The 17,216-nt window shown below is 36.9% G+C and overlaps 1 protein-coding gene across 1 annotated transcript in view; it reads left to right on the top strand.

The window, feature by feature from the left end:
* Positions 1–17,216, top strand: part of DCBLD2 (discoidin, CUB and LCCL domain containing 2) — a 103,501-nt gene that overhangs the window by 67,324 nt on the left and 18,961 nt on the right. Inside the window, exons 4-8 of the mRNA XM_059164373.1 lie at positions 10,297–10,348; positions 13,024–13,096; positions 13,415–13,548; positions 15,411–15,451; positions 16,296–16,511. Of these exons, the coding sequence (XP_059020356.1) occupies positions 10,297–10,348; positions 13,024–13,096; positions 13,415–13,548; positions 15,411–15,451; positions 16,296–16,511 (516 nt within the window). The remainder of the gene's footprint in view (positions 1–10,296; positions 10,349–13,023; positions 13,097–13,414; positions 13,549–15,410; positions 15,452–16,295; positions 16,512–17,216) is intronic.

Here is a 17,216-nt window from a genome sequence, read left to right on the forward strand (position 1 = left end):
CCAGGCGCCCCTCTTTTTTTTTTTTTTAATTTATTTATTTGACAGACAGAGATCACAAGTAGACAGAGAGGGAGGGGGAGGCAGGCTCCCTGCTGAGCAGAGAGCCCGATGTGGGGCTCGATCCCAGGACTCTGGGATCATGACCTGAGCAGAAGGCAGAGGCTCAACCCACTGAGCCACCCAGGCGCCCCTTTCAAACTCTTTATATGAGGCCAGTAAGTATTACCTTGATCCTAAAACCAAAGATCCCACCAAAAAGGAGAATAACAGACCAATATCACTGATGAACATGGTTGCAAAATTCTCACCAAGATACTAGCTAATAGGATCCAACAGTACATTAAAAAAATTACCATGACTAAGTGGGATTTATTCCTAGGCCATAAGTGTCGTTCAACATGTGCAAATCAATCAGTGTGACAGACTACATAAAAGAAAGAACAGGAACCACATGATCCTTTCAATATATGCAGAAAAAGCATTTGACAAGAAAGCATCCTTTCTTGAAATTGAAACTTTTATTTAAAAATTGAAAAAATATGTAGACCCTAGAGACGTCCTAGACCTCATATTAGCAACCACTCGTGAGAAGGTCTATTGAGAGAAATTCCCAAGTTACTGCTGGTCTTACTGAGACAAGCAAAACCAGTTATTCAGAGGAGACTGACATTTTCATTCTAAAATGTAAAATTAAAAACATTTACCACTGGACTCGAAAAATAAATTTTATAGGTGAGTGATCCAAATACTTGGTTTTGAATCTGTTTAACATTAGCCAGTTTCTAGGGAAAACACATTTGTGGCATGACTCTGGGCAATAATGTTTAAGTTATTTTAGTTTTAGAACAATAAGCTCAGAAGACCTATCTATATTTGCATTGAAAGCTTCAAGTCCTTTAAGGCAGCCTCTGTTATGTACCATAAATTGATGGGAGTAGATGTATATGTCTTAGTTACACATGCAGCTAGGAAGTGATAATCAGTACTTCTTTTGTAGAACATGACATCATTCTTAAAAAGTAATGTTAAACCTCTTTATTTCAGATTTTACCAGTCCAGAATTTTGTAGTGGTCATACTTTTGTAGGTTTGTGCGTTTTTAGTAGGAAAAAATAGTAAATAGTTTAAAATTTCATGTGAAATAAAATGAGCCAAGGTATATACTAATGAATTTTCTAACTGGAATTTACCAACACTTTATTCATTGCCTCCTGACCCCTTAGAATCTGAGAGTCATCTGCTTATGCCTTACAAACAGCTGAGCCTGGGAAATATTCCCTTTTGACGGGATTATTGTTATATGTTAGGTTTATTATTATTATTATGATGATGATGATGATTTATTATGTTCAGTTAGCATATAGTACATCATTAGTTTTTGATGTAGAAAGGAAACAGCAAAACTAAGAGGCAACCCACGGAAGGGAGAAGATATTTGCATATGATGTTACAGATAAAGAGCTGGTATCCAAGATCTGTAAAGAACTTCTCAAACTCAACACCCCCAAAAAACTAATAATCCAGTCAAGAAATGGGCAGAAGACATGTACAGACATTTCTGCAAAGAAGACATACAGATGGCCAAGAGACACATAAAAAATGTTCAACATCACTAGCCATTAGGGAAATACAAATCAAAGCCACAATGAGATACCACCTTACACCAGTCAGAGTGGCTAAAATTAACAACTTAGGAAGCAACAGATGTTGGTGAGGATGCAGAGATATCCTATGCTGTTGGTTGGAATGCAAACTGGTGCAGCCACTCTGGAAAACCGTATGGAGGTTCCTCAGGACATTAAAAGTAGAAGTACCCTATAACCCAACAATTGCACTACTGGGTATTTAACCTAAAGATACAGATGTAGTAAAAAAAAAAAAAGGGGGGGGGGGGCATCTGCACCACAATGTTCATAGCAGCAATGTCCAAAATTGCTAAACTGTTAGGTTATTTTTAGAATTAACAACAATAGTTTAAAAGTTTTCTGATTGCTACCTTCTTTAACCACATTTTTTTGGCAAATACTTACATTTTTTCCATCTTATTAGATTAAATCAACTTGTAAATGAAACAGGGTAGAATATAGAACTACTTTCTAATAGAGTCCAGATTTCTATAACTGATTGTTTTGTTTTTGGTTTTATTTTGTTGGGTTTTTTCATGAAATGCTTTTGGTTTTAAAAATAGAGCATGAGGGACGCCTGGGTGACTCAGTTGGTTGGACAACTACCTTCGGCTCAGGTCATGATCTCGGAGTCCCGGGATCGAGTCCGGCATCGGGCTCCCAGCTCCACGGGGAGTCTGCTTCTCTCTCTGCCCTTCTCCTCACTCATGCTCTCTCTCCCTGTCTCTCTCTCAAATAAATAAAATCTTTAAAAAAAAAAAAATAGAGCATGAGTTATTTAAGATTGCTTGCTACCTTATACAGTAATTTTATGGGAATCTTTGAATTCTGAGTACATTTAGCTAGGTTTCTATTAGCATTTTTATTGTGTTCCTGATTTTTGTTGTGGTAGCCGACATTTAAAAACTCTTGAACTCTTAAGATTTTATTAATGAAGTCTCAGTTTATATGCACATTTTTAGATTTGTGTTTATTTACACACAAATTAATACTTTGTGTATGTAATACAAATAAGAAAAATGTGTTTTTTGGTGTCAGTTTGTGCTGACCAATTAAGTGTTGACAATTTTGCAGAGAAAGAGCACTTTAAAACAGTCTGTTAAGAGAGTATTAACCCAAAGAGGCTATTCAGTTTATGGGATAGAATTTATTACAGGGACACCTGGGTGGCTCAGTCGGTTAAGCTGCCTTCAGCTTATGTCATGATCCCATTGTCCTGGGATCGAGTCCCACTTTGGGCTCCTTGCTTGGCAGGGAGCATGCTTCTCTCTCTGCCTCTGCCTGCCACTCTGCCTGCTTGTGTGCTCTCTCTCTCTCTGACAAATAAATACATAAATAAATAAATAAATAAAATATAAAAAAAAATTTATTGCAAGTGCAGGTAATCTGAAGGGCCTTAATGATTTTAGTGTTTTGTGTTTCATTTTTTTAGTGAATTAGGAATGCTGTGAGGGGACTGAGTTTGTGTTTCTGTGGTGTCTTACGTTATCCGGTGACATATTCTTTCACTGCTGCTCTTACCGATGTGTTCATTAGCACCCTAAATACTGTGTAGGTCACAGAGGAATTTTAATATTTTATAATCTTATAATATTCCTAATGTCACATATATTTTATATAAAATCTTAGATTCTAATGTCCTATGACTTTTAATATTCTTGTATTTGTTTTTTAATGCACACATGCGGGAACTTAGGTATGAAGAGGGTTTGATTCACCATGTGTACCTTATGGCCTGACTACATTACTTACTAGGCACCGAGTCATGCCTGCATCATCCATAAGAAAGCATGGCTATTTTCACCTGAGCTCCTACTATAGATTCAGCTTCCATAGATGACATTGTAATATTTCTAAGAGAAACGTAAGATTTAATCTCCACTCTCAGTATGTAAAAGGAGAGAAGGTATAAAATGCCTCCTATAGTATCTGCCACTGAGTAAATGTTATTTAACTCCGAATCACAGTAAATTATGTTCTACTACATATGTAAATTTCTTTCACTAAATGGCAGATGGTACATTAATACCAGGCTCCTATTATGGAAACAAGGGATTATGCCCAGGGTCACATGGTAATATTGGCTGGAGCAACACAATGAGTCTTGTCCTCCACCCTGTAGCCCTTGAACAAAGTAGCATCTATAATTTGCAAGGTTGCTGGCAAAGTGTAAATTAGGAGGCATGACTTCATATTCCTTCAGGCTCTGGGAAATTTGTTATTTAAAGAATATTAGAGCAAATAAAGAAGAATATGCATTGTCTTCATTTGTTTTCTTCTTTGGGGTAAATAAATATGGTAACTTACTGTAGTACTTTGTTTTCTTGAATTAGAATAAACATGGGCACTCAGGCTTCCTTCCTTTAAGAATGGCTTCAACTGTACAAAAATTATACCCAGCAGTTTATGTAGTCAGTGCTAACACTGCTGAGAGTTTTTTCAGTTCATTCAGGAACACAAAACAGGATATTAATTGGGGGAAGATCTAAATCTATTTCATAATTCTGCTGTCTCAGAAATAGTGCTGTCAATCAAAAATATTTCTGATATAGTAACCAATATGTTATTTTTAATTGATTTGTGATCTTATAAAATATCACATTTCTGTGATGTTATGATGGGTTAACATTAGATGTAATGTTTAAATAAATATTTCATGGGACAATTATAAAGTTTCCCAGCCTATGCAGTTATTAGGTATTAGAAAAATGTTTAATTGTACTTAAATTTAAAAAAAAATTGTTTTAGGACATCAATTATGGCTGATAGTAATATTACTAAATTGAGAGCTGTCTTAGAATATCTAATGTTGGTGTTTTTGTTAAGAAAATGTTGAAATCTTTCATCCTGTTATTGATTGTTGACCTGCCTTTTTTTCTGTATTTTCTCATATTCTTCATCACAATTACATTATTTTGCCTCCGCAACCCCACCTGAGGCCTACCTCCTCTAGAAAGCCCTCTAGGGTTAAGGAAGGCAGCAGATATTAGGGAGCCTCCTAGAGGGACTACAATTACACTCACTTTGGGGTAGACTGTACTGCGGAGACTAGTGTAGAATCTACATGATGGATGCCAGTTCTCCTTCAGGCTGCACAAGAGGAAGAATAGATACCAGTCAGCTTCAGCAGAACCCTGAGTGCCTTCTGCATCCTACTGCTGCCACTCTCTATGGCCCAGAGCTCCTCAATGAAGTATACAGTCTTTAATATTTTCTGTAGCAGTAAATACATTTATGTATTTACTCTTTTTAAATGTATTTTATAATTTTATGTATTTTAAATTTATATTTAATATATTTTATAATTTATGTATTATCTCTTTTTATATATTTGATTAAAATATTTTGATTATAATATAATCATAATTATATAGTATATTATATAATATAATATTGTATATTTAAATATATTTATATTATATATAATATTTCTATTATTTTATATATTTTATTATATAAAATATTTTTATTTTTAATATATTTTATTTTATTTTATGATTTATAATTATATTTTTATTATAATTATAATATATATTAAATATATAATTATAAAATGTATAATTATTTTTTCTATATTTTATGTTTTTATTATTTTATATGATATAAATATATATAATATATTTTTTTTATTTATATTACATAATATAAATATAAATATAGTATATTTGATTAAAAGATTTTTTAAGTCCCATGCAGAAGCTCTTAGTTGAGAAGAGCTCAATACATATACTGCCTTTCACTTTGAACATACCACTGATTTTCTGGCATTACAGGACATCTTACAGTGTATCCAGCATGACAGCTGGGTTGACAATGGTGCTTTATCATTGCTAATTTTTGAAATCACTGCCTAAGCACTTTCTGTAGAAAGAAGTTCCATCTTTCAATTTGCTTAGGCCAGAAACCTTATAGCTGTCGTTGACTCCCTCAAACTTTATATTCATTAGCCACTTCTCAGAGTCTTTATGTATCAGCTTCTGACTACATCTCAACACCTCTCGCTGCCACTCTCATTCAAGTTATCTACCTCTACCTCAGTTATGACCAGAGATTTTTTCGCTGACCTTTCTTTCTGTCCTTTCTCTCCTTCAGCCTGCTCTCAACCTGGTGGTGAGTATGATCCTGTAAAAATGAAGGTCTCTTCTCACTTTGCTCAGTGTCCTTACCTCCGGGGCCTTATAGGAGATGGCTTCTCACTCCTCTCTGACTTCAGTTCTTAATCTTCTTTCTCTTGTTCGCTCTGGCAACAAACATGTTAAGTGTGCTTCTTCCTCAGGGCCTTTGTGATTCCCTCTGCCTATCCTTTGTTATTCCCACACCTGTAGCTCACTCCCTCACCTGTTTAGAGTTTTATTTACCTGCCACCTTCTCAGTAAGATCTGTCCTGTGTTCCTTAAAATCGCAACCCCTTAACTTTTCCTACCTGCCTTTGTTTCCTTATTTTTTTCTAATGTATTTATCACTTGTTAAGATAGTGTCTGTTTCTTATTCATACTACTTTCTCTTATCCCCCACACAGGATGCCTTTTCTATGTGCAGAGATTCTTTAACTCTACTGCCTATAACAACACCTGGTCATAATACATACTTACTAAATATTTGTTGAGTGAATAAATGAATGAATGAATAAACAAGCAAACTGTCAGTCCTGGCTCTTTTTCTAGGCTTTATTTCATCTCTCAATGCACTTGTGCTCTATATAAAGAAAAATTGTGACTACTTTTATGATCCTTCTTTTTCTTCACTTTTAAAGCTTTTATTATACCATACATTTCACCTACTCAAAATACATAGTTCATTGATTTTCAGTATATTTACAATTGTGCAGTCATCACCATAGTCAATTTTAGAACATTTTCTTCACCCCAGAAGAAGCTCCACCGTCACTAGTGGTCACCCCATTCCATACCCCTTAACCCTCTCCCTCTCTAGTCCTACTTTTTTCTCTATAGATTTACCTATTTTTGATATTTCATATAAATGGAGTCATAATGTGGGGGCTTTGGTGGCTGGCTTATTTCACTCAGCATGTTTTCAGAGGCCATGTTGTAGCACATATGAGTACTGCACTCTTTTTTGTGGCAGAGTAATATTCTGTTGTACAGATATACCAGATTGATCCATTCATTAGTTGATAAGCATTCATGTACAAGTGTTTGATGGGCATATATTTTCATTTTGGGGGGTATATTCTAGTAGTGGAATTGCTAGGCCGTATGGTATCTCTGTCTTTACCCTTTTTAAAGGAACTGCTAAACCGTTTTTCTAAAGCAGCTACACCATTTAAAAATCTCTCAAGAAGTACATGCAGGTTCCATTTTCTCCGCATTCTTGTCAACACTTATTACTATCTGTCCTTTTGATTCTAGACATCCCAGTGGGTATAACATGTTTCTCATTGTGACTTTGATTTGCATTTCCCTGATAGTTATGTTGAGTATCTTTTCATGTGCTTATTGGCCATCTGTATGTCTCCTTTGGAGTAGTCTATCCAGATCCTTTGCTCATTTTTAAATTGAGTTGTCTTTTTAAAATCAAGTTGGAATAATTCTTTATTCTGGGTTCTAGATCCTTATCAGGTTATACAACTTGCAAGTATTTTCTCCCATTGTGTGGATTACCTTTCCCTTTTATGATAGGATTCTTTGAAGCATGAAAGTTTTTAATTTTGATGAAATTCAATTTATGTATTTTTGTGTGGCTACTATGTTTTTGGTATCATAGCTAAGAAAACATTGCTTAATTCAAGGTCAAATTTTTACCTACAGTTTCTTCTAAGAGATATAGTTTGGCTCTTAAATTTAGATCCCCTTTAATTTTTGTATGGGATCTTGAGGTAGGGGTGCAGTTTCATTCTTCTGCATGTGGATATCCTCATGTCCCAGCATCATTTGTTAAAGAGACCATTCTTCCTCCCCACTGAATTGTTTCGGCATCCTTATCAAAATCAGTTGACTTTATATCTAGAGTTTATTTCTGGACTCTCACTTCTGTTCCATTCATTACAACTTCTTATACATTGCTATCAGAAGGCTGTGAGGCAGATGGTTTCTTTTGATCTGTATTCATTTTGCCTATGCTGTGTTATTAGCCGGGAGTCTTGTAGTAATAGTGGTTTTCTGGAAGGCTGTTTACTTGGGAAAAGCTTTCAGAAAAGACACATTTTAAAACATCTTAATTGCTGGCTTGAAGTTTTCTTTGCCTCTGTGGAGTTATAAAGCTTGGTATTCGTAATCGTGATTCTCTTTTTCTGCCTTTAGTGTTCTTGGCTCTCCTCATAGCTGTCCATTTTGAAGTCCTATTTTTCTCCTAGGGACCTCTTTTGAGGGCCTGTGGAATTTGAAAGTGAAGTCAAGTGAGTTGCATACATTTGCATAGCATAATCTGGAGTTTTAGCACTGCATGTACTTAGAATAAAGCACTGGTCTGATCAAGTATATCTGTAGCTGGCCAGCATACTGGCACATGGCCTGAAAGTACTGAGGCCAACTGGCAGTCTTCTTGTGGTTTTGAATGCCACGCTGGACCACACAGGTAGGTACCTTTGCATCCCAGGCTATTACTTTTAGACATTCAACTTTTTTTTTTTTTTTTTTTTTTGGACATTCAACTTTTAATCTTAGAAGCTAGAAATCCTGTTGGTACAGCAGGAAAATAGAAAATCAGTTCTAACTGATGCAGGGTGAAGATTGCCAGGAATAACCAGGGTATAGGTAATTCAGTCTACTTTTCTTGGTCACTCAGTCAGGTAGTCATGAACCCCTATCCAGGCATGTATTTTTCTAAACTCCTAAAACACAGATTTGATCATCATTCAAGTGCCCGTGGTGTATTAATCCATGTAATTGCTCTCAAATATCACTTTCTTATTGGTGTAACAATTGTGCTGTAGTTTTTCCTAGACACATTTCATTTGGGTGATAATCACATAATTTCTTCAGAATTATAAAATAATCAGTTATATGTGCTTGCTGTGGTAGCCATTAATTTAATTAATTGTATTATTTATTAAATTATTCAGGTCACTTGGGTGACTCAGTTGGTTGAGCATCTGCCTTCAGCTCAGGCCATGATCTCAGGGTCTTAGGATCGAACCCCACATTGGGTTCCCTGCTCAGCAAGGAGCCTGCTTCTCTGCCTGCTGCCTTACGTGCTTCTGCGTTCTCTCTCTCTTTCTGACCAAAGAAGGAAAAAGAAATGTAATGATTATTTGCATGCTGTCAGCATGCCAGGATGCCTGTGGGTGTTATTTCAGTGTATTGTCATCCTCAGCACACTTGTTCAGCCAAGCATTTATATGTGAAATCACTTACCTTTGTGATCGCCTTATTAGGGCCTTCTAGGTTTACCTTCATACAAATTAGTCCATGACTGGGCTTAGCCAAACATGCCAACAGTCACAAACTTTTATTCTTTCCTTTATTCAATAAATGTTGATTGAAAGCCTGCTGTTATGCCATATGCTGTGATTGCTGCTGACAAAACAAAGGTGACCATAGACCAGGCATCATGCAGTGATGTCACTTAGTACTGTCCAGCTGCATCAGTGGATTGTTCTTACATAACACATGGTACTTTGAGAACACATAATAGTCAACTATTCATTAAAACAACCAAAAAAAAAAAAAAAAACCCATAGGTGCCTACTGTGTGCTCAGGGTGTTTGACCTGTGAAGATGAGGAATATCTGTAAGGAAGTGCCAGTTAAGCTAGCAAGGCGAAGGGACAGTAGAAGGTCATGCCAGGTAAAGTGGGTAGCATGTGCCAGGGGAACCAAAGAAGGCTAGTATGGCAGGAACCCAGCACAGGTACAAAACCAGACTTAGACAGGACCAGGCCACCACTTCCAGACCTGTGGGCTGTGTTGAGGACTTGGCCCTCTGTCCTAGCGCAGAAGGATGATGTTGACAACCAAGAGCTACTTATCCCCAGCCTACAAACTAAGTCTTGATGAAAGAAACAGGTTAGCTCCTATTCAGATTTGATTTCTGGATAGAAATGTTAAATTTTAAAGTTCCTTCTTATTTAAATTAGTGTTTCTTCAACTTCAGTGTGCTTAAGATGTATCTGGAGCTTTTGTTAAAGCAGATTTTGGGGTCTCCACTGCCAGAGACTCTGTAAATCTGGATGGTGTTCAAGAATTTGAATTTCTGTTAGTTTGCAGAAGACGAACTGGTGCTGCTGGTCCTGGCCATGGACTAGTTTTTCAGTATCTGTTCCTTAGAGTAACAAAATTAATTCATCTTTCTTTTCATTGTTTCCGTTGTGTGTAATTAGCAGAGGATCACTTTTTAGTTATATAGTAATTTTCTTTTTTCAGGAGCAGCTGTATTTTGTAGAAGTTATTTTAAGTCTATACATTATACTTACCTGTGTACCTTATGTATGTGTGTGTATGTGTGTCTGTATATGTATATAGACAACACAGAGGACTCTATGAGGAGGTGTGGTAACAAACAGTATTGGAGAGGCATAGCCCCAGAAATCAAGATACTTAAAACCAAAAAGAAATCATGACTAACAAAAACTTGTAAAAACTTACTAGTCGTACCTTGATAGCTGTTGAGATTTAAAATTTAGAACAATATCATTTGGGATTTGGAAACAGTTGGTGGCTCAGTAAGAGTAAACCTATGTATTACTGAATCCGTTTTTTATTTTTGTTTTTCTAGATCTAATTACTTGCTTAGACACTGCATCCAGTTTTTTGGAACCTGAGTTCAGGTATGACCATATTTGTGATATTTTTCCCCTTAAATATTACTCTTCATCCATTTCGTCATTATTCTTAAACACTTATGATTAATGTGCATTACTATATGTGTCACAGGTGTGACATATAATAATTATTCTAAGATATCAATAAATTATAGCTTATTTAAAGCCATTGAGTTACCGTGTTTAAATTTTGCTTTAATTGTAGCATTTGGATCTTTTCTATAATGAAAGTATTATAGTATGAAAGTAAAGTATTTTAATAATACTTTAAAAGTAGAACTGGTTGCTTTTAAAAATCTGGCAAAATTGTAATGAAGTTAGAGGAGCTTTTTTTTCTCCCTCAAAAAAGAGAAGAAAATTATTTAGGCTGTGGCAGAATTCTTCAGTGTCCTCGCCCAAGCAGCATTTCTACTACTGTTTCCCTGCTTTATATCCTTGTCTCTTGTCTGGACTGGGATGCCCTTCTATTTGATTTCCCACTTTGCTGGCTTTTATTCTGCCGCTCACGTTGCTGTCAAGTTTCATTCTAAAATAAATGCCTGATCATTCCCCTGCTTTAAAATCTTCGGGAGCTCCTTATTACTAAGACAAAATGCCATCCAGATTTCTTAGCCTGGGTTTCAGGATCTTTCACAGGTAGCCCTTGGACCATTTTTCCAGTCTCATCTTACGTACTTACGGATTCTTTCCACCACTCTGAGCTCTCAGAACTTTTGCCTGGAATTGATTTACTCCTCTCTGCTTGGCACATTTATTTATTCTCATCTTCTAAGACCGGTCTCACTAACCTGCCCCAAACTTGCTACCACTTCCCAAAGAGCAGACTTTATTTTGTCTTCAAAGAAAGTTCTCTGTCTGCATGATGGGTGTGTTCATCAGCACTTACGGAAGATCTCCTCGGTCAGCAGAGAGGACGCTGGCCTCAGTGTCTCGCACACAGCCTGCCACAGGGTCTTAGAGCCCCTGCTCTCCACTCCATCCGTAGCACCCACAGGCAAGCTGCTGATTATTCTTGCCTGGACTGCGACACCCCCAGCCCACCAAGGTCTCAGGGTTCCTCCCAGCTCTTCTCAGGAGCCAGAATAATCTTTTTCAGATTATGTGTATAAGCTTTAAAATCCTTCATTTAATTAGGAATATATTCCCAACTCATTCCCATAGTCCACAAGGCTCTGCACGAAGCCTTAAACGAAAAGCCTAAACTAAACCGTTTAGTTTTCCAGAGCTCACTGTACTCTGCCCACACGGTCGTCCTCAGCTGAAGAAGCAAACAGGTCACCTCTCCTTATGAGCCTACTGTTCCATCCATTCGGGTGCATTTCCCTCCCTTTGCTGAGGCTTCACTTCCTCAGAGCCCCATTTCCCGACTTTGGCAGTGCAGAGCCCTGTGCAAGAGCAACGACTCTGGCGCCCATGTGCCACTTCCCAGTTAAGGGAGCTGGGCACACTGTTTCTCAGTTCCCTCATTTGTAAAATGAGGATAATACTAGTACTACTATTGGGGTTCTTGTGTGGTTCCTGAGGTACTGAGAAGGCTGCCGGGCACATAGTAAATTTACTGAATGTTTGTATTGCTTGGATTACGTTTGCTTTCTCCTAGCTATTTCATGGAGTGCCTTTTATTCATAGCAGAATCATAATCTGATTAATTACTCATAGAAGTGTTAGTTTAATGTCTTCCCCCAACCTCAGGAGTATAAACCCAGGGAAGACTGGGCCATGTTTATTTGGTTGATGTTTTGTAAACCCAGTACCTAGCATAGCCCATCACTCAAAAGACAACATAATAGACATTTGGGTAACTGTGTTGAGTGGCTGGGTGGGAGAAGTGAGTGAATGAATGAATGAATGCCAAACTTTTTTTTTTTTTTTTTAAGATTTTATTTATTTATTTGACAGAGAGAGATCACAAGTAGGCAGAGAGGCAGGCAGAGAGAGAAGAGGAAGCATGCTTCCTGCTAAGCAGAGAACCTGATGTGGGGCTCGATCCCAGGACCCTGGGATCATGACCTGAGCCGAAGGCAGAGGCTTTAACCCACTGAGCCACCCAGGCGCTCTGATGCCAAACATTTTTAAGTCAAATTTGATCAGTAGAGGGTTGGTGAAATAAATCGTGGTTTATCCACAAAATAGAACAGCATGTAGCTGTTAAATATAAATAGGTCTTATAGTAAAAATACGTCTGTCATTCATTGTGAAGTTTTCATTATGAAGTAAAATAAAGCAGTATGTAGAATATGGCACAATTATTTTAAATATGTGGGCGAAGAGGTTTTTTTTTTTTTTTTCAAACTTTTTTTTTTTTTTTTAAGATTTTATTTATTTATTTGACAGAGAGAGAGATCACAAATAGGCAGAGAGACAGACAGATGAGGAGAAGCAGGCTCCCTGCTGAGCAGAGAGCCCTATGCGGGACTCGATCCCAGGCCCCTGGGATCATGACCTGAGCCGAAGGCAGAGGTTTAACCCACTGAGCCACCCAGGCACCCCGAAGAGGTTTTATATAGATGGATGGAATAAAGTCTGAAAGGGCTTTTTAGAAGTGGTGCTTCTCAGGGTATCGAGATTATAGTATTTGAATGAACTGAAAAATGAACTATGTGATTTTTTGTTGTTGTTGTTCTCTCCCCCCAGTAAGTACAGAACTATTTTATACCCTTTAACTTGTTTTTATTTCACAGTAAATACTGCCCAGCTGGTTGTCTGCTTCCTTTTGCTGAGATATCTGGAACAATCCCTCATGGATATAGAGATGTAAGTCTAAGCAACAGACTTAATGTTCAAGTTGTGATAGAACTTTCTTTTTTTTAACTCCAAAATAGATTGCTGTACCTACTCTATGTATCTTTAATCTTGTTTATTTTCTAGGAATTACTTCTTTTTAGTATTTTGTATGTGATATTTTATTTTTTTTCTTGTGCTATGAGTCTGTACTATGTTACCACATCAGTAATCCTATGTCTATTGAGAAAACTGCCCCAGTTGACTCATTTCTTGAGGAAGCCTGAGTGTCTTGTTTATAAATTATCAAAGAAAATTAAATACTAATCTTTCGTTTTTCCTTTTCTCAAGTCCTCACCCTTGTGCATGGCTGGTGTACACGCAGGAGTAGTGTCCAACATTTTGGGTGGCCAAATCAGTGTTGTAATTAGTAAAGGTATCCCATACTATGAGAGTTCTTTGGCTAACAACGTCACGTCTGTGGTGTAAGTATCTACGTTATTGGTTCTATACGGAAGGGTGTGGGGCAGGGGTGGGATACCAGCTAGTTAGACCTCAGCAACGTCACTGTTAATGGTGTTCATGAAACATCTGTGTGGTGAGCATCCCATTCTTGTGTGCTCGTTGTCCGTGTGTACTGAAGAGGACAGGCAGGGTCGCATAACTTGGCATGTTCTCCATCGCAAAGGTAGTCATTTAGAAGGATGATTGGTTCTTTTATGAATTTTGAAAATTCTAGAGTAAGGGTCTAAAAGTCTGTGGCCAAATTTTTACTTCATTTCAAAGATTAGGAGGCATAACTACTCTGTTTCTTCTAGCCTGTTTGACCTAGATAGATTGAGGATAACTGAAATGCTCTATAAATTAAATTTTGACACAAGTCAGAGGTAGTCATATTATGAATCCTCCTCTCCTCCAAAGAGGATATTTTAAGAGTGTATTTTTATGGTCATCACAGTGATCTGTTTTTTGAAACACAGACTAGGCATCAAAAGCAGGAAAAGTTGAAACATTAAATAGAAATGTGATACTTGGAATCTGTTTTGGTAAATCTTGCTTATTAGATGGGCTCAGTTCTGTAGACAATACTAAGTCTAATTGAAACCAGCTTCTCTTCAGAGATTCTGGGCCAGTTTTCATTCAGAAGATGAGAGCATGATCCATATCCATGACAGTACAAAACGGGGGTCACCAAACTTTTTCTATAAAGCACCAGCTAGCAAATATATTAGGCTTTATGGGCCAAATGTCCCTGTCACTTATCCTCTCTTGGTTCATTTAAATCTCTTTTTTTTTTTTTTTTTTAAAGATTTTATTTATTTATTTGACAGACAGAAATCACAAGTAGGCAGAGAAGCAGGCAGAGAGAGAGAAGGGGAAACAGGCTCCTGCTGAGCAGAGAGCCCCATGTGGGGCTCGATCCCAGGATCCTGAGACCATGACCTGAGCCTAAGGCAGAGACTTAATCCACTAAGCCACCCAGGCGCCCCCATTTAAATCTCTTTAAACATGTAGAAACCATTCTTCGCTTTCTGGCCACACAAAACAGGCCATACATGAGCGAGCTATCATTTGCCCATTCCTGGTATAGAGTTAGCAACCTTTCCTTCTCTTGGTTTCTTCTAGATGATTTTATGCAGACCTTATCATTCCTTTCTCCTCTTCTGCCTTTACAAATAATTTTTTTTGTCAGTTCTTTCATACTCTAAGGAAAAAATAAGGACAGGTTGCATCCACTTGTAATAACATTTTGAATGTTGTGCTGAAGGCGGGAGCATACACTGATGGTTTTATCCCCTCAAGTTCTTTAGAGTCCTTGGTAAACTAGTCATGTGTCCCAGGGCTCCATTCTCCCCCACTGCATTTACTTGCCAATCCTTTGAAATCCACATGGGGTGCTGCATTATCATGCTGTCACTTGTTCTTAGCTATATTTGTTTCCTGTACCAAATGCAGACTCTCCTCTTTGTGGCCAGCTTTTTTTCTGTTTACCCCCAGGAAGCTTAAGCTTCATTCTCTGGGAATTACAGCATACTTGCAACAAAAGCAAATGATGTGGAAAAGTTTGAGGAATCAGTGTATTTTCACGAAAGATAAGTAGAAGGCACATGGGCAAACTTGCAGAGAAAATTGTTTATGTTGATTTCAGAAGTTGTTCTGCTTTGAAATGAGACTTTTTTTTTTTTTTTTTTTTTTGGCTAAGAACAGCATTAGTTGTCATATGTATGGCCATAAAATACCCTTAGTTCTTTATATTTTAAAACAAAAAGAAAAGAAAAAGTTTTACTAAGACAAATATGGGGAAGTCAGTATGTGAGTGTCACCAAGAATAACTTTTCTCTTTCAGGGGACACTTATCTACAAGTCTTTTTACATTTAAGACAAGTGGTAAGCCTCTCGGACTTTGTAACTTATTATAATGTGTATAATAGTAAATATAATTTAAATACGATCGTGCAGTATGCCAATTGCTGGGGTTTTGAGGTTCTGGGTTTTTTTTTGGCACCTTCACACAACATATCACAATAATGTAATGGACAGAATAAACTGGAGGTTTTATATTAGTTGGGGAATGATCATGTAAGCAAGGAGAGTTCCTTAGGAAAGGTGATTTTTTTTTTTTTTTTCTAGTATGTCTGAAGTAATTAATTCCACAGAAAATACTTACTGAGTGTCTTTGATTTGTCAGGCACTGTCCTGGTGCTAGTGAAACAAAAGTGAGCAGAATAAGCAAAATCCTCCTTTCTCGGAGCTTAAATACTGGTATTGAGAGATTGACAGTAAACCTTGGATAAATAAATTAACATATATGCTCTATATAATATTATAGAAGATACAGAGAAATAAGGAAAGAGGATAGGCAATGCAGGAGGGATTGGTTTTGAGTTTTAAGTGGGATAGGCCTTGTGGAAAATGTGACATCTGAGCAAACACCTAATGGCAGTAGGGAGTAAGTCATTCACTGATCTGAAGATAGTGTTCCAGGTAGAAGATAATGTATTGCCATTAAATTGGTGGTTATTGCTTATAAATAAATATTATGCACATTGCCTGATGAGACACAAAGACATAGACCCAAGAAACATTTGCCTACTTTTGAAATTCCTCTATTAGGCATATTACTAGCATAGTTTATGTTAATGGCATGTGCACTAGAAGGTTTCCAATGAGCAGATTTATACAGATCGTAAATTTATATCTGGAAACCAAGTTACTGTCTTTTTTGTTTCAGGTTGTTATGGAACACTGGGCATGGAATCTGGTGTGATTGCTGATCCTCAAATAACAGCATCATCGGTGCTAGAATGGACTGACCACACAGGGCAAGAGAACAGCTGGAGACCTGAAAAGGCCCGGCTGAAGAAACCTGGACCTCCTTGGGCTGCTTTTGCCACTGATGAATATCAGTGGTTACAAATAGATCTGAATAAAGAAAAGAAGATAACAGGTTAAGAGACATAATTTTCTAGAATGATTTATAATTCTGATTGTATTTGGAAACCTGAAGACATCCAAGATGTTCATAGAAAATTAGGTCACAAATGTAATTGTATGGTTTTAAGTTTTCTTTACTGGTGTTAAATATTCCTGAAGATAGGTTTATAAAATTTGGTAGAGGAAAGGAGTTGGCATTTGATTTCTTTTAGCTTTTCGTCTCTCCTTTTTTTTTTTTTTAAGCTTTTCTTTTTCATTGTAATAAGGTTCTTTAAAGGTAATGTTTCAATTAAGTGATCTTGACATTTGAAATAACCATCTCTTAGAGTTATTAAAGAAATTTATGTTCAAGGAATTCATTTTAAGTGCTATAAATAATATTCTGCATGTGCTGAATCCAGATTTATTTGGGGCAATTTATCAAATGGTCAGAATAATATATTAGAACTGGTTTAGGTAATTTTGATTTGGTACTGAAAAAAATAATTGTTTTAATCCATTCATTCCCAGGGAGTCATTATTACATGGTAGGTGAGATGTATTTTATAGTTATATGAACACAAGCTGTCAAAATAGATCAGTCCTTTCCTCATGTGCACTCATAATTCTTGTATCTTTACAAGGGAACAAAGCTAAGGATTTAGGTGCTATTATAATGAAACCTTGCACTTAGAGATGGCAATGTGCTTTTGGCAAAGATGTTTTTAACAGTATACTT

Source organism: Mustela lutreola, chromosome 2 (assembly GCF_030435805.1).
Source record: "Mustela lutreola isolate mMusLut2 chromosome 2, mMusLut2.pri, whole genome shotgun sequence".
Classification (NCBI taxonomy): domain Eukaryota; kingdom Metazoa; phylum Chordata; class Mammalia; order Carnivora; family Mustelidae; genus Mustela; species Mustela lutreola.